This window comes from Spodoptera frugiperda, chromosome 18, assembly GCF_023101765.2.
Source record: "Spodoptera frugiperda isolate SF20-4 chromosome 18, AGI-APGP_CSIRO_Sfru_2.0, whole genome shotgun sequence".
Lineage (NCBI taxonomy): Eukaryota > Metazoa > Arthropoda > Insecta > Lepidoptera > Noctuidae > Spodoptera > Spodoptera frugiperda.
Window position 1 is genome coordinate 2,237,979 of NC_064229.1, and position 24,744 is coordinate 2,262,722.

The 24,744-nt window shown below is 36.5% G+C and overlaps 2 protein-coding genes across 16 annotated transcripts in view; one reads left to right on the forward strand and one right to left on the reverse strand.

The window, feature by feature from the left end:
* The window catches only part of LOC118277891 (ubiquitin carboxyl-terminal hydrolase 8), a 37,336-nt gene extending 31,231 nt beyond the window's left edge, over positions 1-6,105 (reverse strand). Inside the window, exons 1-6 of one of the 4 annotated variants that reach the window (XM_050700086.1) lie at positions 5,810-6,105; positions 5,499-5,729; positions 4,727-4,866; positions 3,269-3,431; positions 2,747-2,903; positions 2,284-2,425 (exon numbers count right to left, since the gene is read on the reverse strand). In XM_050700086.1, the coding sequence (XP_050556043.1) occupies positions 2,284-2,425; positions 2,747-2,903; positions 3,269-3,431; positions 4,727-4,866; positions 5,499-5,729; positions 5,810-5,910 (934 nt within the window). In that variant the 5' untranslated portion in view covers positions 5,911-6,105. Of the gene's footprint in view, positions 1-2,283; positions 2,426-2,746; positions 2,904-3,268; positions 3,432-4,726; positions 4,867-5,243; positions 5,397-5,498; positions 5,730-5,809 lie in introns of those variants that run through there. The other 3 variants (XM_050700087.1, XM_035596895.2, XM_050700088.1) reach the window with 3 other exon arrangements.
* Positions 6,106-6,610: 505 nt separating this feature from the next.
* Positions 6,611-24,744, forward strand: part of LOC118277781 (synapse-associated protein of 47 kDa) — a 73,927-nt gene continuing 55,793 nt past the window's right edge. For 2 of the 12 annotated variants that reach the window (XM_035596687.2, XM_035596694.2), the window contains exons 1-5: positions 6,612-6,997; positions 7,565-7,771; positions 9,718-9,797; positions 10,329-10,388; positions 11,048-11,169. In XM_035596687.2, the coding sequence (XP_035452580.1) occupies positions 6,858-6,997; positions 7,565-7,771; positions 9,718-9,797; positions 10,329-10,388; positions 11,048-11,169 (609 nt within the window). In that variant the 5' untranslated portion in view covers positions 6,612-6,857. Of the gene's footprint in view, positions 6,998-7,564; positions 7,772-9,717; positions 9,798-10,328; positions 10,389-11,047; positions 11,170-24,744 lie in introns of all 12 variants that reach the window. The other 10 variants (XM_035596693.2, XM_035596689.2, XM_035596688.2 and 7 more) reach the window with 10 other exon arrangements.

Sequence of the window (24,744 nt, forward strand, 5' to 3'; positions counted from 1 at the left end):
ATCTATTCTCCCTGGTGTTGCAAATCCTGGGTCAGCCAGTTCCAAATCCTTTAAATCTGACCACTCAGGGATACCTAAATTAGTAGTAGGTAGCATTGTTGTTAGTGAACGCAATACATATGCCTCCACTCGTACTGATGCATTGGGATTATGACATGATTTGATGTAAAGTGTGACCCTGTGTTTGATTTTAGTTTGCCTCTCTCCTACACCTGACACCCAACCACTCACTGATCTACGAGGAAGATTTAATAACTGTACTGTTGCCTCTGTAACAAATGAAGCTTGTGACCCTTGGTCTAACAAAGCTCTCACAACGTATTTGAAACCATTCTTATTATCTACTAACACGTTAGCTGTAGCTAATAGGACACTATTTGATTTTATATGTTCACTGGAAAAGTTGGTCACAATATGCTCATTATTAGATAAAGAAGTAGGCGTACCTGTAGACTTGTCGATCTCTATACCTGCAGTTGAAGTTTCACCTTCCTTCGGTTTCTCGTTCTGCTGCCCTCTCTCGAAGTGCAGAAGGGTGTGATGCCGCCGTCCACACTTTCTACAACACGTTGACTGACGACACTTGCTCACGGAGTGTGTAGGCGCCAAGCAATTGAAGCATAACTTGTTCGTCTGTACAAACTCTTGTCGTTCATTTGGAGACTTATTTCCAAACTTTTTGCAGGAGTAAATGTAATGGTCACCACTACACAACGCACATTTTGTTTCGGGCCTTTTTCCGTCGCTGCTGGTTACGTTTGAATGGAAAACCTTAGGTTTAGCTATTACTTTGGGTTGCACTGTTTTAACTTTAGTACTTTCTATCATTTCTAAAGCTCTGAACCTGGCTTCTAAAAATTCTCTTAATTCTGACCATGTGGGTATGTCGTTATTACATGTTGCACTAATTTGTTGTTCCCATAACTTTATAGATTCAGAATCTAACTTCGACACAACTAAGTAGGTAGTTACCATATCCCAGGTATCAGTCTGCAAACCCATGTTCTTCAACGCCTTTAAACATGTCGCAGTTGTGTCCACTAGTTGTTTAATTAAACTAGCCGATTCCGACTGCACAGGTTTTTGCGTAAACAATATCTTCATAATTGCGTTGCAGTTGAACCTCGTATTATTGTAACGTTTTATTAATTGATTCCAGGCCTCATCATAATTTGCATCTGTTATGGAGAAGTTACGTAACAGTGCCTCAGGTTCTCCAGATAAGTTGCTTTTTAGGTAATGCAGCTTCTGTACACGTGATAGATGTTCATTATCGTGAATTAGAGTCCGGAACAGGTCGTAGAATGGTTGCCACTCCTCGTACTTTCCCGTGAATGTCGGTATTTGTATATTAGGCAACCTTATTCCTCGATTCTTAAAATCTTGCACGTCGTTTATTGAAGAGGATTGAGATAAAGCAGGTTGAAATTTTGATTCTTCTAAAAAAGGCTGAAGAGCTTCTTTTAATGCTGATTTATAGTTTATGTATATTTCTTCAAATACCTCATAAATATCTTGCTCAAAGTAAGGGTCTTGTCTTTCCTCGTCAGCCATTTTTATAATGATACACTTGTGACCCTCCTTAAACTCCTTCCATAGTTCCTCTAATAAGTCCAACCTTGTTTCTAAAGGTCGTTTAATTCTGTCTTTCGGCGATTTCTTATAGTTTTTTTCAGTCTTCCTTAAGTTTTCTAGAAGCTCATTTTGATACATAATCATATCCTCCATCGTTGTATATTTGTGCCGCTTCACAAGAAACACAAATTATCTCACTAAGCAGGAAAGTTCACCGTAATTATGCGTTTTCTAAGTTCGTAACACGTATTAAAGTCTATTTATTTGAATTCACTAATTAGTTTCTAAACCACTTCTCAGAAAAAATCCTTATCGCTTAGGAATGTTATTGTTCTCACTCACGGCGATCGCTCGCACCTGGGTCGGCCGATCACTTGAATCCGGCTCGAAGGACCATATGTTTGTGGCGTTAAGGTTGTGTTTGGTTTAGCAGGGTTTTTTTGAAAAAATAGACGTGTGATTGTCGCGAAGATTTATTCACAACTGACATGTACTTGACAGGTAGTTTAAGTGGACTGTATGTATGATTATCTATAGCTACGTTAATTTATTTGTAAGTAGAAGGTACTTGCTTAAACAAGTTAGTTATCTAGAATCTACTTGTTAGTCGAAACGCAGTAATGTTACGTCACCGTTTCACGCCGGTGTTCTGTGAGACTTGTTCAATAGAAGTTGCATAAAGTAATGAGTGTATGGTATATGCGTTACCGAGCATGTCGTCCATGAAGTCGTCCTGGCGCGGCGGCACGGCCTGCGGGTTGGTGGTGGCGGCGGGGTACTTGAGCAGCCAGTCCTCGTAGCCCGCCTGCAGCGCCAGCGGCGCGCGGCTGTACTGGACCTTCACGTCCCACTGGAACAACACCACTTACCATCAACAATGCATACACCGTGCACTAAAATCGTAAGATTTTAGTGGCAAACGAAGGAGAAGGAGCCCTATTATACGTAGCCTTTCTAATGGGACTTGTGTCACAACACAATTAAGTGGAACAATAAGTAAAAAGTCCTTGAAAGAAGTCAATGAACTAAGTTAACTAAAAATTACGAAGCACAGGAAATGTTGAGTAAAAATTTTATATTTCAAGTTCTCACTCAATTAGAGAACAGTCTTGGACTGTGTATGCAGTAAAATCTCCCTAATGTAAAGAAGCTCAATGATAAAACAGTATACCTTGAGGAGCGTAGTCTTGAGCAGGTGTAGAGTCTTCCCGGGTATGACGGCGGTGCTGTTCCAGTCGAGCATGACGATGAGCTCCATGTTGGCGCGCTCGGCCCACACGGGCCGCGACGCGGGCGGCAGGTTCTGTTCTAGTACGTTCGCTGATTGCCTGGAAATTACATTGATTATTGTACTAAATAAAACAAAGCATATACCAAATCAACATAACTACATACTACAGACATGTAATGTTGAGAATTTTGAACTGTCTTGTTGGTCCCTGCAACCAGTATTTTTCCATTGGGCCCATTATATGACAACCATCCTCCTATTACATGGAACTATAACATAATTGAGGAAAAGTGTGTGCTATATTGTATAGCTTATTAGCAGCTTCTCTGCCTTAAGCGTCATATACTTAAAAAGCGTGAAGTTATGTTATGATCTGAAGTAAAAACACACCCTAGTAATGGCTTTCCACTGCTCACTTATGTATCAAAAAGTTTAACATTGGCTTAAAGCTTAGAATCTTACCCAGGGGAGATGCATTCCTCAGGCACACTGATGCAGGCAGGGTAGTTAATATGTGACTCGATGTAATCTTTCCCTGGCCTCGCATCCAGGATCATCACCTTAATCCGGCCGTTCTTGAGGATGGAGTACAACATCTCACTCTTGATGGTCACTTCATCCGGTCCTGGAAGAGATTCAAATGTATTTTAATTATCAGTTCATGAACATTTTTAATGCAACTATGAGTGTATTGTATGTACTTGTCCCCATACTGACAACAAATCTGCAATACATTGTGCAATTGATATCTAAATATTTGTTGCTAAGCTTATTTGTTAATGGAAAGTGTGGGAGAGTCATGCTTCAGCACATATAGGCCGGCTCGACAAGGACTGATACCACAGCCTCAGATAAAACCGACGTGATACAACACTTGCGTTGTGTAAGTGGGGTTACTGCAGGCCCAATTAGCCCCCCTTTGCCATATTTCCAATTCCCGAGTCCCCAACAACCCTTAAATTCCTAACCCCCAAAAGGCTGGCAATGCACTTGTAATGCCTCTGGTGTTTCAGGTGTCCATATACCATAAAAAGTACAATAACCTGTGGACAATCTTTAATACATACCTAATCATTCTAATCTAATAGTTCTTTCTTACATATACATATTATGAATCATAATGATTATCAAACATATTATCAATTAATATTTATCACTATTTTGTTTATCATTTTATCAATGATTTTGACATTAGCCGAGTATGGTGATTCACAGAAACTGCTCATGCATGTCTGATAACAAAGGATAGTGTTCATAGGTAGTTGTTATATGTCACATGTTTGTGTTTTGCCTCACATATCATCATCATCAGCCGAGACACATCCACTGCTGAACAAAGGCCTGACATATACAAAATACTAATGGTAAAAGAAGAATTTATACTTTGGCAAAATATCTGACATTATATGTGTAGAACACATCCACATCACTCTACCAAATTTTAATCCCTATTTGTTAAATTTTCTTACACAACATACATTCAAACATTAATTTTTTATTAAATGTATTAGCAATTTAGTTGCCATCTCAACACTGACCACACATGATGTTATCTTAATACTTTGCACAGTAGAACTCATGTAAAGCCTACATAGTTGGTTGTTTCACTTGTAATCACTGGATGAACTATGTAATAAAATTCCTTAGAATGCAGTTACAACTAAAAAAAAACAATTAAGTATAATTTAAATATGTAATGTATGTACCTAATATTTACATGCAATATGTCATGCATACATTTACATAATTATCACTTTTTGTCAATTGCTTTTATGTCAAACATTGTTTCTCAGTAAGCAAATTATGTATTTGATTCTTCATGAGAATTTAAAACATTCTAAACCTAAACCTATTACAGAATTTTACCAAATCCCATCTGATGGTTAATATAAAAAGATTATTCTTGGAAGAACATCTTACCTGGTAATCCGAGTGGCTGTGGTGGTTCTATAACGGGAGCAGCCTCGGCCATTTTCTTTCTGTTCTCATCTATCTTCTGTTTTATAAGCTCATTCTCTTTTATATCATTCAGTCGCTTCTCCTTCTGTTCTTGCTGATACCTGTAATGTTTACAATAGTCACATGTTTTTATTTTTAAGCAGTAGGTATTTTTGTATATGGCTAGGAAGTTTCTAATATGAATCTTATTAGATTTTACTTATGTGTTGACATAATTGAAAATGCCATACAGAATTAAGTTCACCTTATGTATCACTATTTAATTGTATTGTGTACATTAAAGATTAAATAAATAATGAAAGTATCAGTTACAACCTATTGAAACTATATTTTCATTGTTTTTAGCATTTCTTTTACTTCAATAAAATTTAAAATTAATCTTCACTTCATATTAGTTCATATAAATATTTACTTAAAGCATTAATTTATTTAACAAAAACAGCTATCTTATTAGAAGTATCACAACAAAATTAGTTACCATTTCAAATAAAAAAATATAACAAGATGACTAAATAAAAGAGGGTCCACTAAACCAAATTCACTGTAAATAAAATCCACCATTTTGTAAAACAACCACTAACTTTGGCAGTCTGTTAAAAAATAAAACCAAATATTATTTACTTTGTGACTCAGTGCTTATCTTTTGTTGATAAGAGATGTCCTATGTGAATTCTGTACATACAGTAGAGTAATGACAACAATTCTTATCATAAATAGTAGTACTAAGTTTTACCTGTCTATGAGGCTGTTTTTAAGTTTTTCAGCTTGGTCTATAGCCTTGTTCGGGTTCTTAGGGCCCAACATGTTGTTGTAATAAGTCTTGTCCTTCTGATACTCCTTGTCCTTGCTGATGTAAGCTATCACCCGGAGGTATTTCATGTAATAAACATAAGAGTACTCCTCATCTCCCTTCTCACGGGACTCTTCAGCACTTTCAAATAATTTTAGAGCTGTTTTGCATAACCTACAACAAAAGTTACCGTTTTAATACATTTTTCAGTGTTCTAATAAGATTTCTTATTGGAAAAGGCTGGGAATACTTACAAATTAGCTCTTTTTGACTTCAAATCTGGTACATTGTGTAATTTGTCCAAATCTTCTATACATTTCCCAAGGTGAAGTTGTAATTTTCGTGTTTCTGTCATGATGAAATTTTGCACACCCTGACGTCTTAATCGAGGTACTACCGTAATTTAAAGTCTCCGGGACTACGGATTCCTACATTTGTTTAGAAAAACACAGAGATTGTTGTAAAAATTCACTGCAAACAAAAATTGTGAATCAAATCAGAAAATGTCAAGTTTTTTTTTAATTTGCCAATTTTCAATACAGACTGCACAGATGATACGCTGCGTTTCGTTTCACGTTTGTGTATATTGGAGTTTGTATATCATACTCGTTTTAAGGCAGGAAATCGTCAATAAAACTAGCAATTTATATATTTTTTAAGTGTTATTAAATATTAATGTACGGAACATAATTTATAGTAAGAATTTGTTTAAAAAACGTAACATTTGACTTTATATTCTTTTCAACACGTCAATATCATATCGACTGAAATCACTATTAGTATTTATTATTGTAACAATTTATGGACTGAAAGTACAACATGATTTCAATATTACAAGAAAGTAATTTTATAGACTAGAAACTATAATTTCCTTTTGTTTTAGGTAATGCCCTGTTGTAAGCTAAATGGAGTAAACGGAAACGACAGTCTATGCTTTGACATATTTTTGACGTAAACCGTACCGCACCCAAGTCAATATCATATGTTCCAAAATATTCACGCTATTTTGTTCCGTATGTCAAGGCACTACGTATCTGATTACCATCACAAAATTCGTTGCTTCGTGTGAATACATGTACAAAGCGTAAATAGCGCAGGAGCGCAAGTTTTCATGCGCAGTGGACTCTTCCTCAATTTCCCTGGTCGATCGTGGTTTTCCATTTAGTTTTTCAGCTGATCACGCTTTCTACAGCCGCATAGCAGACCGTCCGTGTCGCGGGTCATGTGCGAAACTGTCGCAGCGTAGTGAAATCGCTGAGTGATTGTGTTGTGTAGTTGTTGCATTAGCTAGTGCCAGTGAAAATGTTTTCAGGACTCACTAATCAGGTCAGTTCGTGGATGGGAGCTGCTAAGGGCGAGCCCCAAGATGAGGAAGTCCCAACCCCAACGAAGGAAGCGACTGGGGAAGCCTCCGCAGCGGCGGCGGAAGGCGAAAAGTTAAGGTAATGGAATTCTTTTGTTTACATTCTCTTTACCTTGATTTTATCTTGTGGAATGCATCGATTAATTTGTTCCGTAACACCTAGTTTAATTTACATTAGTCATTGACTTAAAACTTGTTACATTTTATATTGAAAGTGTTTCCAAGTGTATAGACAGTCCCAAACTGATTTCTGATTAGTTTTCAATGTTGCGCAGTCTTCCAACGACGAGAATTTAATTAGTTTATGCAAAATTGTTGGTTTTCGTAAATTATTGATTTTTAGAAACAATGAGGTTTATCTAGGTCAAGTACTTGGGCATTTGGATTCCCTTTGAAATAAGTGAGCTGCTTTGAATTCTTGGTTTTAATGAAACTATGTTAGGAAAAATATTTTAATTTAGTAACTAGGGCACAAAAATGAATGGTCAGGAATTATAAGGTTTGGTATTATGTAATAATAGACTTTATTGAAGACTAGATTGAGTGTTAGACAAAAATGAATCAGTAATGAAGAAAATAACTGGCAACAATTCATTAAAATAAAAAAGAACCTAATTCCATATTTAAAATATTTTATTTTTCACAGTCCCACAAAAGGAGGCAGTAAGCTGGACCTAATTACCAATGTCAAGTCACAGATGACTGGCTGGCTTGGCTCTGGAATCCCAATTCCTGGTCTAAGAAAAAATGAGCCAGCTCCAGCGGAACCTGAGCCTGCCCCAGTGGAACCAGCAGAGGCAGTGGAACCAAGACCTGAGGGCAAAGATGATGATGATAATTCTAGGTATAATAGGTACGAGGGGTTGGCGGATGTAATGAGTTGGAACCAAGTTTTGTTACGCTTTTTCTTTTTCTCGTGTTGGTGTATTGTTTCTGGTCAATAATTTTTAAATTTGGAAGTTACAATGTTTATAGAGAAAGAAAAAATTGCAAAAGGGGCAGAAAGAATTTTTAATATACACTGGCAATTTTATTAAATAATAGATAATATTAAATGCCACTTCATAGAGTTAGAATGGGTTATCAGAACACCATAAGGTAGCTAAAAAGCTAGTAGGTAAAATGATAAGATATAATAAATAATAATCTTGATTAGAATATAGTTTTATCAGTTACAATACACCAACCCTAATATTCAATTATAATTTAATAATTTTACAAGTTATTGCAACACAAAATTGTATCATTCTGTTTAAGCCTCTCTACGACACTGATGCTTTGATATGGCACGTCAAAATTGTACTATAAACAAATTTGCTTTGCTTATTTTAATCACTAATTTATTTTCATGGCTTTTCGGCACATCTCACAAAAAAAAAAATACACATAAAATTTATTTTTCGAAGTTACTCATTTAATGTCTTGAATATTGTAAGAATTCAACCATTTTATTGGTTTCATGACATCATGACAATGGCATTACAAATACATCAAGTTTCAGTTTTTAGCAGAGTTCTTAAATTATAAATTTAGGGACAGTTACTTCATGAAGTGAATTGATTTTTAGAAATATATTAGAAGACAAACACACAGATTTGAACATATTTTTGTAGTTGCACTTGCAAACTATACAACTACTCATTTATTCTGCTCAAACCCCATTTTTAATTTCTCATTGTTGTTGTGCATTCTTTTAGTGTACCTACTGTTTTTAAATAATCTCTATTTTTTCTAGCCAGATTCGCATATAAAGGAATTTTTCGCGATAAAGTCACTTCGGTCGTGGAATCTTTCGCGAAAAATTTACTTCGGTTGTCGTTTCTTTCACTGTATGCGAATTTGGCTAGACTGTTACAAACCTCTCTCTAGTTTTAGATAAGGAGTTTACTGCGCATTAGTTAAGCCGTTTTTATTTCCATTTCTCAGATGTAAAATATTTAATACGCGTGTATCGATCGATGACGTGACGAAAGATTTAGTTACGTTATAAAAATACTATTCAATTTATTAAAATATTTCTTATTGTTTAGTTAGATTATAAATGAATAGAAAAGAGCCTTTAATGAAGAAAAGGTATTGTTCTAAATTGATACAAACGTGGGTGTCCATTTCCTCGTAGAGTCGTAAGATTCAATAATAAATTAGTAACTAGGTCGCTATTTATTCGTCCGTTTTCAATAATTTGATCTAGAAAAATTATGTTCTGGCGTTATATCTCCCGAGAGATATGTCTCATTCATGCGATAAATGAGGTAAAAACCATCGGCCTCTACCGGGAGGGTATTACGTATTACGTAAATGTCAGGGGCCAATATACGGATCATTCGCTTCAAGTTTGCGCTTAGCCTGCAGATCGAGGTCGCAAATATATCGAGCGAGGCCCTGAATATATTACTCTTATTGATTTTCCACGCAACTCTGGATTCAGACTAGGTGCTCATTTCTCTGTAACGTAACTAACTAATGCTTTTTATTAGGAATTTCTTACCTTTAGTAATTACATTAATTGTGACTACGAAGAAACATTGCACCATTTTCTTGATTCATAGAAATAGTTCAGTTACATTGAAATGGTGCTACATTTTATAGTCCGTTTTAATTCTTAGCCCGATGTGATTAAGGTAGAGAATACTTTATAAACACTGACATGAAGTCACTTTGCAGTAAATATAGCTGTATCAAAAATCTGATAGGTTTTGTTAGGTTCCTCTTTCCCATTCCAAAGTTCCTTATTAACTCATTTCTTAGGAGGACCAAGTAGTAATAGTTATATCGTTAACTTGATGTGATTGGACGCAGCGCCACTGGTGGAGCGGACAGCAGGCCAGCTTCCACTGGCGGCACCCCCACTGAGGAGCAGCCTGGAGGCGTCGGAAACGGTAAGTAACCAGCTTAGCTAGATACATGTAGATAGTAGATAGATATAGGATAAAGAGTTTACAGGCGTCCCTAATGTAGAAGATCCAAGTATATAGTTATCTATTAACTACCATAAAGTGAATGGAAATTCGTGCATTAAGTTCATCTCTAAGTACGATAAAGATATTAAACGCTAGCAACCAACATGCTTTATGCTCCATATACTCACAATTATAATGAAATTTTGTATTGAATCAAGAAAGATGTTAAAGATAGAAATTATTATTTTACTAAAAGCTAGCTCTCTATTTGTGATATTAGGTACTATGTATTTTTGGAGCACGATAAAAATACATTTACTTAGAAGCTTATCTTTACACATCCTTCGCAGATTCTGATTAAAGATCAATTGCTCGTGTTCGACTCGGAAAATCAACAAGCCTTGTATTTTTGTTTCGTGAACTTATAACTACATTAATTGATTTTTGTTTTATTATTTTTTTTTTTGTTTGTAGTTTTGCTATTTTTTTCGTTTTATTTCCCAATTTCAGGTGGCCAGAGTAGAAAACTGTTTACAGTTGATGCTATTGAAGTTCCTGATATGCAAGAGTGTTAGTAATTTTGTTTTCTTTTATTTTTCTTTTGCATTGAACTGGTTTTACGGTTTCCCAAATTGCTTTGCGGTTTCTGGTTAAAACATTTCCGTGTCAGACTATTGTACGGGTTTTTCGCGTGGAATAAAGTGATAAAAATGCGAAGCTCAAATTGGTCGTGCGATTTACGCCTATTGTGGCGAGTTTAAAAAATTCCTAGCTTTTCCGTGAAACGTACTGTCGTGGGAAACGGTGGGACTAGTTGTTTGTTTTTCTTTTAACGTTTTATTTTACTGGTTTTGTTTTGTTTTATTGTTTTTCCGAAAAAATCTCTGTTTCACGTTTCTTGGTAGTGTTGTTCTGAATGTTACCAAGAAAAGCTTCTTAAGAAAATTAAATTCAGCATGATTAAAGTGATTTTAATTTAAAATCTCTTAAAAGAAGCTTGCAAGGTACTATTTTAATATTTTACTGGACATCAAAACACCACGATAAGACGTCCACTAAGATAATTTTTAATATCTCCATTTACAAGGCCCTCTAAATATGTTTTATATCAATAAAACGGAATCAAGTAGGTATGCCAAAAGAAATAGTACTCTAAAAGTTCCAATCCCTTCATAACACTAATACCTAACAATATCCAAATCTATCTTCAACGTGTCCCAATTTGACAGTGACAACCAAGGCGGTTGCCGGAGCCAAGTCCCTGGGCAACTTCTTGTACTCCGCCGTGAACAAAGCCGGAGCTAAAGTGAGCGAGGCCAGCGCCAAGATCAAGAAGACCGTCGAGGAAAATGTAAGTAGCTAGCTTAAACATACACGGGAATTTATACCTTATTGTTATGAACCGTTGTGACCAATTTTGAAATCATCATCAAAGAAATAAAATACACGTATCGAATGCCTTAGACAAATCATAAATTACCTTCAAAATGTTTATTTGCAGGATGAGTTTCTTACTGTATTCTATTGTTCTGTTGTCAAGAGTATCGATCTTCAAACGCAATGTACTTATAAATGGAGTGGCGACTATTGTTAACAGTTTAATTAATCATTTTATATGTCATTGTTTGCGCTATACGTCGTTGAAAACGATACTATTATGTTATCAACCCGTATGGGTTCATTACAATTTAAACGATTGTTCGCACTAACCCTCGAATATAACCATAACCAATCTCTGCTTAAACCAAATCCCAGTGTTATTTACATACAGTTGTATGAGTATACAGTCCGTGATGGTGTCCCCCAGGGTGCGATTATGGGTTCACGGGCTGTTTGCCTAAGTAAACCGGGTTGATTGCTCTGCTCTCGATAGATTACTGAATTGTCGCGAGCACGTTGCTATGCGTTCATTAATGGCGTCATTGAGGTCGGGTCACTGGTAACGTTACGTTTTATTCGAGGCTTTTGGCCAAATGGTCCTTCAGTAAAGGGCTGTTATATTTTATTTGACTACTGAAGAAATTCCATGAATGGTAATATTCTACGTTTGGCTCGAACTTTCCGTCTCATAATTATATTTCAATTTAGTAGGACATGCCAGTAACAACTAGTTATACGGTATAATTGTTTCAGGCAAATAAACGGTGGGTAGAACAAAGCGTTGTTTTGTCGTTACCACAGTTCGTTACCGTGAAGATAACGAATGTCAATTACACCGTCCTTTATATTATTATGACAATGAAACCAGTGTACAATAGTCGCACAATAAGTCTTGACGTACTGCGTAAATCCATTCGCGTTTGTTCAGGCGTTTTTTAGGCTAGACACTCTCTGACAAGATTAATAGATGTAGCAATTTTTGCTTTAATAAAATGTAAATTGGTTGCTATAGAATTTCTGGGAACAGACACATTATTTTTATTTATGCCTGTATTTGGCCAAGTTACAGACATTTGGCATAGTACTATACGTATTAGGTTTTTGGCAGCCTTGTCTTAGAACTTACTTATGCCAATGGATTGTCGATTGGCAACTGCTTTCTACTTATATGCAGTTGTCTGGACAGTTACGAGTCTAGTTTCCTCTTGGATTATTTAATAGGGACATGTTCTAACATGACATGTTCTCTTGTAGTATTGATGCGTCATCATTGTTCTGAGATGTTCTCTTGTAGTATGGATGCATCATTTTCTTTAAAACTTATACAAGGGTTACGTGGTTTCTTGGTGTTTAATAGTCCACATTCATTTAATTAATAATAGCCTATGCAACTATTTCTGCATTCCCAAACTAATTTTTAAAACGTGTGACATGAAATCTCTTTATCATATGCAACTACCATATATTTTAAAATACGTAGAGACGAAGCAAGTTAAATTCCAACATCACGAACGGATATAAACTGAGTTTCTGAACACAATCAGCTGCAACACTTAGTTACAATGAGTTGGGTTTCCACTCCACTGGTTCAGCTATAGAACAGTTCTTCCATCCGCTCGGTTTAATCTAACTTAAAATATTGTTCAACTTGGTATATTACCATTATTGTAGTTATTCCAACTTGTATATTTCATAATGTTTCTTTGTAAGCTTCGTCGATTCGTGCTTTGGGTTTAAAGTTATATAGAGTTATGGAAATATTGATTCTTATGGATTTTGCGGGTATATTTTTGGGTTTTCATTGCTATGGGTTGTGGTCAGTGGTTTGTACTGAAAGCTTGTGCATAGGACCGAGACAGAATTTAAGATTGTAATCCACCTGGTTGGTATAAAGTTCGAACGGATCTAGTTTAAGCTTTAACTACAGGCTTTTTTAGGGTATGGATGGTGAGCAATCACCGCAGCCCATGGACACCCGTAACACCTGATACGTTACGCTGAATATCTTTTGGGGTTAGGAATTGCAGGGTTGTTGGAAATTCGGGGATTGAGGAAATTGAGAAGATAGAGAAGGGGAGGTAATTGGGTTTCTGGTAACCTCACTCATACAAGGAAACACAACTCAAGCGTTGATTCACGTCGGCTTTCTATGAGGTCATGGTATCACGTCGAGCCGACCCATTCGTGCCGAAGCATGGCTCTCCCACACTTAGCTACCAAAAAGTAAGTCAACCGTTCATCAAAACTAAAGTTAATGACACCCGATGTAGTATTGATAACAACAATTATGTCTTTGCTAGAAAATAATTAGTTCTAGCAGCAATGCCCAGAAGTAATAAAAGTTCTTAGCAGTTAATGATGTTCGGTCTCGAAGACAAACTAGAAGAGTTGATGAAACTCTCTGAAAGCCGTCCATTAATTAACTTAGATAAGAAAGTCATTACCGTGAACAAAACTGCGGCTCGGATGGTTCAGACGAGTGCGTCGAAAGATAAAAACTTTTGGATTACTTCTAACCGCCAGAAATGAGTTATCGGATATCAGATTGCGTGGAGGTTTTTTGTGGCGGTTTCAAGATTGAGAAATTTATGGAATGTTCTCGAACTGTTCTGTTTCACAAATTAAATTCGTCATGGTTCCTAGTTTAGGTTACGTTTGTTAAGTTTTTGGGAGAGATATTGAAAAGTTTTGGTTTTGTTGAAAAACTTAACGATGTTTTTTCTTGAACTGAAACGGAAATTCAATGTACGACCTTCATCTTTCTTTTAACTAGCTAAATTAACAAAGCAACCAGAAATTAGACTCGTAATTCAATCAATTTCTTGTGAGTAGATGGAAGTACCTACCTATTTGCTCTATTAGTGAGAGGTAACGTTGCATTGGCAGACTTTCTATATAAAACGGAGAAACAGACTAGAATAATAATTTATTCATTACCATCCATGTTGGAAACAGAACAAACGATATTGCAATTCAGTTCAAGAGACACCGATAGAATTGTAATACCTATAGAAACTAAAGCAGTTTAGTCCAGAGCAGTAAATGTTCAACCGAGTTCACAATTCCAAGTCATTAACTTAATGCATTTCCCGAAAACAAGAGCATTTTTCACAAAACTTTTACAAGTTGTACAGTTGACACTGCAAAACACAGGGTTCGATTTCTCTGAAGTGGAAACTGAGACAGTGTGAATTCCTGAGCAGTTGGAAAGCCTCATGAGTGTGTTATTTGGCGTAGAGCCAGGTCTGGGAGAATTAGGGCGAGGCATAATGCGGGTATGACGCAAGGGGTCTTTGTACCCCTTCTAGCTTTGTGACAGACGGATAGACAAAGATGGCGAGACAAAAGGTGACTCGTTAAATATTGGAACGATTCTCGAAAGTCACCGTTTTTTGTGTTCTGTTTGACTTGGTGCTGGAGGCGTTGTCCTCAGAGATTATGGTGTATTGTAGATTTGAGTTGAGGATAAAGGCTTTACAAAAGTGGATTATAAGGATCTAATAATGAAGTTGCTTTTTGAATAGAGTAGAAAATCAATAAGATATTTTCAAAATGTACCTATTTTTACTTGGAGTAATAAATAAAATCACCCACCATCCAGTAAAAAAAAAAATCCAGTTTCGTTTCAGTAATACAATTACAATACCGAAATCAGGACTGAAAGTGAAACGCCGTTGACGTCACCGCAAAAGCCTTAAAGCTCCTATCGGATTTTATCCGGAGGCTTTCATTCACAACGGAATATTGTTTCATTTTCATATTCAACGGACAAAAGGCATCGTTTTTCACGAAAAGACTCGACGGTAACGATACGAATCTGATTCCTAGAACTGTCCTTTGTCCTTTCAGAATTTTATAAGTTTTCCAAAATGATATTTCTATTTTCAGTTATGATTTTCAATATAGAGTGCTCAGTTACTTTACGAGTATTACGTTCTTGGTTCCGAAAATGGAGCTGTTTATAGATTTTATATTGATTGGGTCGCTTGAATAGCTGTCGTTTCATCGAAACTGGTAATTTTCTTTCTATCCTTCATCGAAACTGTATTATTAGTCTTCCAATTCCTGTAAGTGTGGGAGAGCCATGCGGAGTGATAACTACGGTCACATAGAAAACCGACGTGAAACAACGCTTGTGTTATGTTTCACGTGTGTGAGGTTACCGGAGACCCAATTTAATTACCTTCCATTCCCTATCTCCCCAATCCCTGATTTCTTAACAACCCTTAAATTCCTAACCCCCAAAAAGTCGGCAACGCATTTGTAACGCTTCTGGTGTGTTCGGGCGGCTGCGATTATGTACTTATCATCAGGTGATCTGTCAGCTCGTTTATTGGCTTATACCATATATGATTTGTAATATAGCGTAACACTGATTTGTAGCACTGTTACTTTTCATATTCTTCTTTGAAGCAATAACAATTTCATCAGCCTTGTCACTTAATTTGATGACCACAAGGGTCATGTAATTCCCATACAAGCAACCAACCACCCCGCAGAGCTAAGGTACTCAGCAGAGACATTTCCAGTAATGGTCCCTGTAATTGAGTTTGATCAGGTATCCGAGTGCCTCAGGGATAATGATGGCTATCTACTCACCATTACAGGCTATATACTAAATAATGACGGTAAATAAGCTTTTAGTGGTGTTGTCCTACTTTCATTTTGTCTTTAAGACAATTTTAAGCGACAGTTTTAATTACATTATTTTCGATAAAAGCTTTTGGTATTTCAATTTACTTTTAAGCAAGACTAAACAGTTGTTTCATTATCTCTGTTATAATTTTAAAGAAATTCTTTTCGTATGTTAAAGGACGTGTGCAGACAGCCAACTGTACTGTATTGAAACTCAAATGGAGTGTATAGAATAGAGAAACCTTTTACATAAAGCTACTTCAGCACATCCAGCATTCAAAGTAAACCTAACATCTCTATGATAAAATATGAAATTCTCCAGATATATTTACAACACAAAGGATATCGTATAAAATTGTCGTTCCGCATCTACATACCAATTCACAATGCCCGAGGTAACGTTATTCCTGTACTCCCTAACGTATTTCACCATATACTTACTGATTCAGCTGAAATATTCGAGAAAATTCGTCACTCGAACATTCTGGAACAATCGTGATTTGAACGTGTAACGGTTTTCAATATGGCGGCGCGGTGATGATGTCATAGCAATTTTTTGTAGATGGAAAAACGCGTTTTGTTTCTTGAGCAATAGAATTGACAATAATGTGACAAAATTGCTTGGTACCTAGCATTATGTATGTACGGTGTATACTTTTGTAGATACTTAACCTTTCTTTAGGTGTGAATCCAAAAGGGTTGTAGTGGGACTCGGCAACCTATTATTAAGTCTACGTGATTTTTGGAAGGGCCACTACCTTCCATTGTAGCAAAAATAAGAGGGCAGCGAAGGAAAAACTTAATTTTTTTCAACATTTTCCCTTTATGGCCGTTTGCAAGATTATGTATGCATTTTGTTTATACAGAAAAGGTTAGTTTCTTTATAGGAGTTTCTAAATATAATCTCTCTTCTTGTGGTTCTTTGCTCACTCTTTTAGTTTACGAGAAAAACATGATCCCTACTTTTTGATTTTTAATGCCCTATTTTCCGAAATGAACCTTCCTGTTTAGTAGCTTTTTCTACTTATTACAATTTTGTAGCAGGATAGCCAATGAGTAACGTTCAATATCATCATGTGGTGTGTACCCCTTGCCGGCATCACGCGAACCTTTTCCGACCCTTGTCAGGAACCCTATATCGTTTTTTTATGGACTTTTTTGGCGTAACAAATATTTTAACTGTGCTTTGACGTTTGCCTTAACCGGGGAAGTTAACTGATGTTAAATTGAAGTCGCTGACCCCTGGAATGGGGCAGCTATTTTTAGTAAAAAAATTGGATAAGATCATGCGCTTCTTTGTATGGAAATAAATGTAAAAGAGACCTTAACTAAAAGACTTAAAGATTAAGGTTACAAAAATATGGCTCTTGACATTTACCTTTACTTCTTAAGACCTATTTTGGACCTTGTCTTAGGACTGACCAAAATAAAGAATAATATAAAATTTCCATTGCGCCCACTACTTGTTTGCCTGGAAAATCCTTTGATGTGGAAATATTTTTTGAAGATTAGAATCGCTTTAACCTTTGATCAGTGACCAGAAATCTAAGTACACTTACAAAGAAATCTGACAAAAGAAAATAGTAGTACTTAGAAGTTTACTTACATTCAGTTAAGTTAAATCAGTCAATACTGAAGTAACTACGAACTACTTTAGGATTTAGACTCTTAGTTATTCCGCATTAAGGAGCAAAATTCTGGCCATGAGTGACTCCTTGACTCCTATACTAGATAAATTGCTCCCTTTTGAGTTCCTAATTTATCTTTTCCATATGGCCTTCAGAAAATATGACGTCAACAGGCTTCCATTGGGTCATAGTAGTTTCGCAATTTCAAAACTTTTGTAGGCTAATACTAAACGATCTTGATTATACGCAATGCGGTACTTGAAAATCTCTAAAACTTTTTAGATAGAAATGTCATGTCCTAAAACTAATTCTAATCTTTAACGGACTATCTAGCTTGAGGGTAGCATTTAACTTAACTTTATTGCTGTCCTTTTTTCACTCCTTCTAAGTTTCTTTTTTGTTTTTAGTAGAATTTCGAACCCTTCTAACGTCTAATCGAGAGACATCGCCCTTTCCCTTTCCCTCATACCCTTAATTAAATCAATTTAGCTATTATCTACGTCATGGTGTTGTAGGTACTTATGTTTAAATTAATTAATCACAAAGCTGTTACTGAAATGGTATTGATCTTTGCAAGGCAGAGCATCCAAGCAAAGAGCACCCATTATAAGTCACACCATCTATTTCCTCGGATTAGAGGTCCAATGATCGATTACGTGTGACGCATTGCAGGGTCTAATAAGCCCACCAAGATGTACGAGTCTCTAGAGCCTATTTCCATTTTATCGGAGAACTTTGAAGGTATACAAAAGTAATATAAAAGTTGTTATTGAAGTTTATATTGGAGATTAATCCATCGATCGAGGTTCTTTGCCGACGATGATTGAAGGTTAGCACCTTTAGAATTAGAGCTGAATGTGGAACTCTAGGCTTTGATAGATTGGAATTGCCCGAACAATATCGTTCGAAACAAAGCGATCCGACCTGCCTTTTGATGTTTCAAATTCATAAATTGGATCTATCCCCACTGAATTTTTATTTGGCTTTGGTCCATCGCACTTCATTGCACCAGCTTTTGTGGGAGGCTATCAGAACAGGACAGAACGAATAGCTTTTAGCCGCGGACAAGGTAAATGATTTAACTTCTGACCTTGTTTTTAAATGGACCTCCGTGGTATTAAAGTTGAGTGGAGCGCACTTGGAGATTTAGAGAATATACGACCCAGATACATAATGGATGGGATGGAGAGAGAATCGATTTTGCTCTAGCACCTAAAAGGCGCCTAGTTTTATTTTCGCGCCGGCTGAACGGAATGGCTGCATGTTTGTCCAGTTCCACTGGATTCTAAAAGTTGGTTTTGTCGTTTCAATGAATTGGTCACGTTTCAAGTTTCATTTGTTTAATAAAAATAGTATTTTAACTCACTACTTCTTCATGAAAATGTTTGTGAGTGAATATAAAAATAGGCACTGAATAAAATACTTTAGTTGGTTAAACATGTAGCTCAATGTCGTGGCGTGTTTTTTTAATCTACAGTATGAATTACGACTTCCTGATACACGGTAATTTCAAAACTGTTTTTACTTAATGGATTTTTTATAGAGGTACAGAAAGAGACTTTAAAAAATCTATTTTTTACTAAAAAAGGTTACTTTTCCTCCACATTTTCACAGCTCTCTATGCTGTAAAGTCATAGTGTTTACTATCGCCGTTGACTTTCGAATAGCACTTTGTAAAATTGTTTGGTTCGAGTCCCGGGTGCATACCATTAAATACTCTGTGTACTGCTATCGGGCACAACTTTGGGGGTGTGTTGGGAAATTGGGAGTGCAAACAGTAATCAGTGTGAGAGGGTTGAATTTTAGTCTTGATTTATAGGCAGTTGAGAACAAACGATGCTTTAAATAGATTTTACAACTGTTTTATATGAAGTTTGTTTTTGATTTATCAAGATGAAAATTTAATTTAACTATCTCGTTGTTCGGCTGTCTTTTTTTCGGGGTTCGATTTTTTTTATTGTAAGCTATTTTAGAACTGTGTGTGTGTGTGTGTGTGCTAGAAATCGTAATACCTACATATTTTTTTGTAATTTTTCTTGTCTTTCCCCTAAAGTTAATTAAATCTTCTAGTTTATCTGAATTCCAATATTAGTCAGAGTTATTCATATAGACCTTGTATAATCGACTTATGTAACATATAAATGTACGAGTATTTTCTAGATAATTATTATTTCCAATACGTTTGTACAGCTGTTATTTTTAATGAATGTGCAAATACACTGTAGTATTGAAACTAACTTCGTTATAACTAACGAGCGGCGAGTATATTGTATGACTACTATTTTTATATACGTACGTATACGTATATCGTAATGGGAATTATGATATACGTATGATCTCTTTCCAATTAAAGTTATAACTAAAAATATTTGGGATCCCGTCCTAAAATTGTCCGCCATATAGGATACATGGAGGACAAATAAACCTACGAGCCAGTTTATTTTCACCTGTTCTTAGAAAAAGAAACAATGCCAAACTTCACTAAAAATAACCTTGTTCACACCCAAACACAATTACAAGTCCCTGAGGCACGAACATTATCGCGTTTCCTCAATTTGCCCGCCTTTCTTTCAATTGCTTTCATTAAGTTTTTAATGCTTTCAAAAAGTACGAGTTCTCCTCAACTTTACCTTTTTTTAATATGCCGCGTTGTCACCGAGCCACGATTTCCCCTGAGTCGTGAACTACTGGCCATAAAGTATATTCTCGTATTACATAAAATATTCATTGAGATATCCACAAGTATTCGCCGTCTTGTGATCATAATTGAATATCCCTGTAGGGAGTAGAAGATTTACTATGTCTACCCCACTGTGCATTACATAATATAAAACATTCGAAACGGAGTCTTTCCATACTTTATTTACAATCCTTTCGAAGATAGGATTTCATTAAATCGTGCCTGAGTCTCTCAGGCCCCACGTTGGGCGCCAATTCAATAAATTTCTAAATCTATCCAATGTTAAGCCTATTCATTTCAATGTCTCGGCTAAACGGCTTAAAGTCTTAGCAAGCTGGGAGGCGTTCGCGATAATACATTCTATTACTACGGTGGGCAGGTAAAATGTAGCTGGCAACCCCAGGTGTTCGTTTAAACCCACCTAGTTTAGACTTTCCCAGTGTTCGGTTACCCTCTTTCTTTAGAATATTCAACGCCTGAGTGATATAAATCGTAAAACTTGGCTTTCTAAAATGTTACAACTTGGGGTTTCTACTTGAAATATGACCAAGAAAGATGTTAGATTGTAACTAAAGTAGAAAATATTGTAGTTTTAATGTACAGAATATTGTAGTTGTATTGTGCTCTGTTAAAACGCTACAATCACGTACATACAAGCCAAGGATTTATGTAAGAAGTTCATTGATCTACTGTTACGGCAGCTCAATAACATTATGTGTCATTGACCTTTATATTTTAGGTATAAAGTTGAAATGAGAATGCTGTCAAATTCCTCGGGGCTCTCTCAAAAACAATTTTCAATATTCGTTTCAGCAGGCGGCCTGTCGCTACACAAACAAGCTCTCTGTGTAGTCCAGCGATAAATTAACGTAATGGGTTTCCACTCAGAGTAAATGTATCGAAAAAGTTGGAACCCGTTTGGCATAAACATGAATATGTGATGAAAAACTCATAACACTCATGAATTCGACTACGTTTACGGTCGAAAAATCGATTTGTCGAAAATTTCCCGATCATTTCGAGAACCGATTTTATTCGAGTAGTATTACCGTCACTCGGGCGAAATTAAAGCCGGCCTTTCTTTGAAATTGGAGGTGTGGGCGTATCGTTCCAACTTGGTAATAATGATATCAAAATATAACTTCCACCCTCAAAATTTTCATAAATTGTATTTGTAGCGGGATAACTTGGAGTTATTTTTGGACGGCCCGTGAATATTTTAGAGAAGTTTCAAAGTGGCGTGGCGACTGAAAAGTTATGTAAAAAGCTGTTAAACAAAGTGTAGACATGTAGGATTACCTGAAGGCATATGTTCTGAATGTGAATGAAGATAAAGAAAAATAAGAATGTGTGTGGGTAGACGCTAAAGCGATTTCCTTAATTTGGCCAATTGTCGATCGTATGGAACAGAATATCGTAAAAAAATGTAGAAAAGTATCGTGAAACAAAAAAGTCAGATTAACGTGTACGTAATAGATTTCGTCACTGTCGGCAGTTGAGCTCACAAAGTACCGTCATAAGGGAGGGTCGACGGACTAACTTAGTCAATTACCGCCCTTCGCCTGTCGTCGGCAGAAATAAACGTCGTTACTCCGACTTACAGAGGGATAGCGTTAACTGTCCCTGGCCATCGCCTGCTGGGAAACGAGGCGACGCGACACGAAATGACTGAGGAAGACTTTACGTGTCTAACGTTGTCACTGCAGAAGTTAATTCAACATGGCGCTGCTTTTATTGGGGATTATTTTAAGACAATTCTATCAAAATAGTTGTGATTCATGATGATAAACCTGGTTTTTAAGCGCGATCCTTCGATTGTTTTCGGTTGTATTTTGCATTGAGCTAAAAGTACACCAGATAGAGATGGGTTCGTGATTATTTAGTAACTGTCGCATCGTGGTTAAGAGTGATTATGTTTACTCCAGATTTCTTTCTTCTATGGATTATTTAAAGCCCCATGAATACTTGTAACTAACTCAAAAAAGTACCTATACCTAAAAAATCGATAATTTTAAAGAGCTTATTATTAGGCTGAGTTCTATAAAAGAGTTCAATAATTTAATTTTCCACAATCAACGTCCATTTCCTAAGACGACTGAGACTTAAAATTTGCGTTATCACATTACTCACTTAGACGAGTACCGAGTAGCGAGTAGCGCTGGTAGCCAAAGAGAATCCAGTCAAAAACCTTTAACAAACTTGCTCTTATTTTATCAGGACGAAGTGTAATGGATCCCCGTACCTCTGCGAATTCGAAGTGCTTCCACGAAGTTGTTTGTTTATGTACACTCTCCAATTTGTTTGCTACATTGAGACAGATTTATGGTTCTTTTATCTTTTAAAATATTTTTGTCTACCTTCGTTCGCCTCTGCGTAAATTTGCTCAAGTTGATTGTCAAGTTTGGAAATGCTGAGTTCTTTAATGTCGTTTTTAGGGGGATGAGAGTTTTGGTTTCGAAATGGTGTTGAGAGTAAATTACCTACCTACCCTTTCCATCCATTGACTTTCTATGTTTAAATAGTCGTACAAAAACATTATTTTTTCTGTTACAAAGTTACGAAGATTAGATAGCGTATCTTATATTTATTCTAAAGCTTTTCCATCTCATTACACAAGGAAATCTCCTTTTATCAAGTAACTTAAATCGCTTTCTTGGACATCTTAATTTCGAGCTCGAGGTCGGGTTATCAAAACGTCGGAGTAGACGATATAGTGTCGAGTAAGGGTGTTAGGGAACGTTCCCTTTGTTCCTTAGATATTGTTTTTCTTAAACGGAGACTGTCGGGAAAATTCGCGGTCAGTGACCTTTTGTTTGTCACTGCCAAGTGCCAAGATGTTATGAGACCTTTTCGCACGGAAGACGCTTGTTACCTGGTACAAAGCCTTCAAGTTCATGATATAGGGTGTCGCGGATGTAATCTTGTATCTTCCGAAACTTTACCTGTCCCATTCTGATTTTGACACGTTTGTTGTGTGGGTTTGAAGTCCTTTGACATTTTCCTCTAATAGTTTACCTTTGCTTGTTAGTTTGTGGCGCTATTGTTGATGTTCGGTGATGAATTGAGTTCGATTTATAAGTTTGGTCCTATTAGTTAGCATGGAAAATGGTCTAGCTAGAGTCTCGGTATACTATGTATCATAGCATTTGGGCCTGTTTTTTTGGTTGGGAAAGTCATCCCATAACTTCTCGAGGCGAGAGGGAGCGTCAGCCCCCTTTTTTTTTGAGGGGGAAAATCATCCAATGACTTTTCTCACCTTGGGCGAGGCGAGAGGGAGTGTCAGACTCTTACTGACTAAAAACCACCCCGTTCCTTCTCCTGCCTTTCGAGCCGGAGCCCCGGTAAACCCGCTAGGTTGTCCGCAGCTCCGGAGCGTCAGCTCCTACTGACTTAAAAAAAAACACCCTTTCCTACTCCTGCTTTTCAAGCCGGAGCTTCGGTAAACCCGCTAAGTAATCCGCGGCACCGAAGCCTTTGGAACTAGACTATTGCTTGTTGGCTTAGTTTTTCTTCCTTTCTTTTCACTTCTTTATTATCCGGATTGTAATGATGTTTCATTTCCAATGCCACAGTAAAATGTTTGCACCAAACCGGACAATTACCTTTCACTAACGAGCCTCGAAAATCTGTTAAAACGATACAAAACCTCTTTGAACCGCTTTTCGGTTCGGTTCAGAAATTTTGATTAATGACGCGGACAATCTTCTTTAGCTGCGTGTCCATTGTATCTTGATCTACGACGATCATTCATTCATCATTCCACGTGTCAGCTGACTGGTTTATCTTTGAATGTAGCGTTGCTGTTAAAGGTGGTGATAATAACTTTGTCTCCTATGTTTAAGGTACTTTTAAATGTTGTTTTATTTACAAATTGTGATAAAACACCTAATTATGAAGACATTTACTTAATGTTTATGGAGATTTAACAAGCGAGTGTTTAGCTCTGCATGGCTCGTGAATTATGAGCGTGTTAACGTAGTTAATAATTCCGGCCTAAGCCTCCCAAGGAAGAACAAACATTAATCCGTTGTGATGGAAGTCTTTAATCCCTTTGTTACCTAAATTCTGATGAAAAATTCAATTAGCTTTAGTATTCATATTTCTGATGTCGAATTTCAGACAGTCCTAATTGACATTCTGGTAGGCTCCAAAAGCGACCTACTCACGTAGTGCGTAGGATTTAATTTTGTCTGCGTCAGCCTACGCCCTATTACTTCTTTGTACCATGTTCGGCGCGTGTGTTGAATGCTCTTGTGCTCTGTGAATGACAAATTGAAACATTTGCTGGTTAAAGGAAAATTTGGCTTTATTGTTTTGTCTATGTAGTAGAACTAAATATAGCCTTACTTTACAGCTAATTGTGCTCTTGGGAGCCTGTTTCATCTTTCATATCCATTTTAAGATAAAGGAATACGTGATGTACAGAAATATCTAAATAGTCTTACTCAGATTGAGAAAATCGCCTAGAAGATAAACTATGATTATCCTCATTCATCGAAAATGGTATTATCTTCAAGAACAGGGCCGTGTCGATATCAAAAATTGGCACAAATCCAAAACCTAGCGGGGGTTCCTTGTGTCTGTGATATCCAATATTTATGAT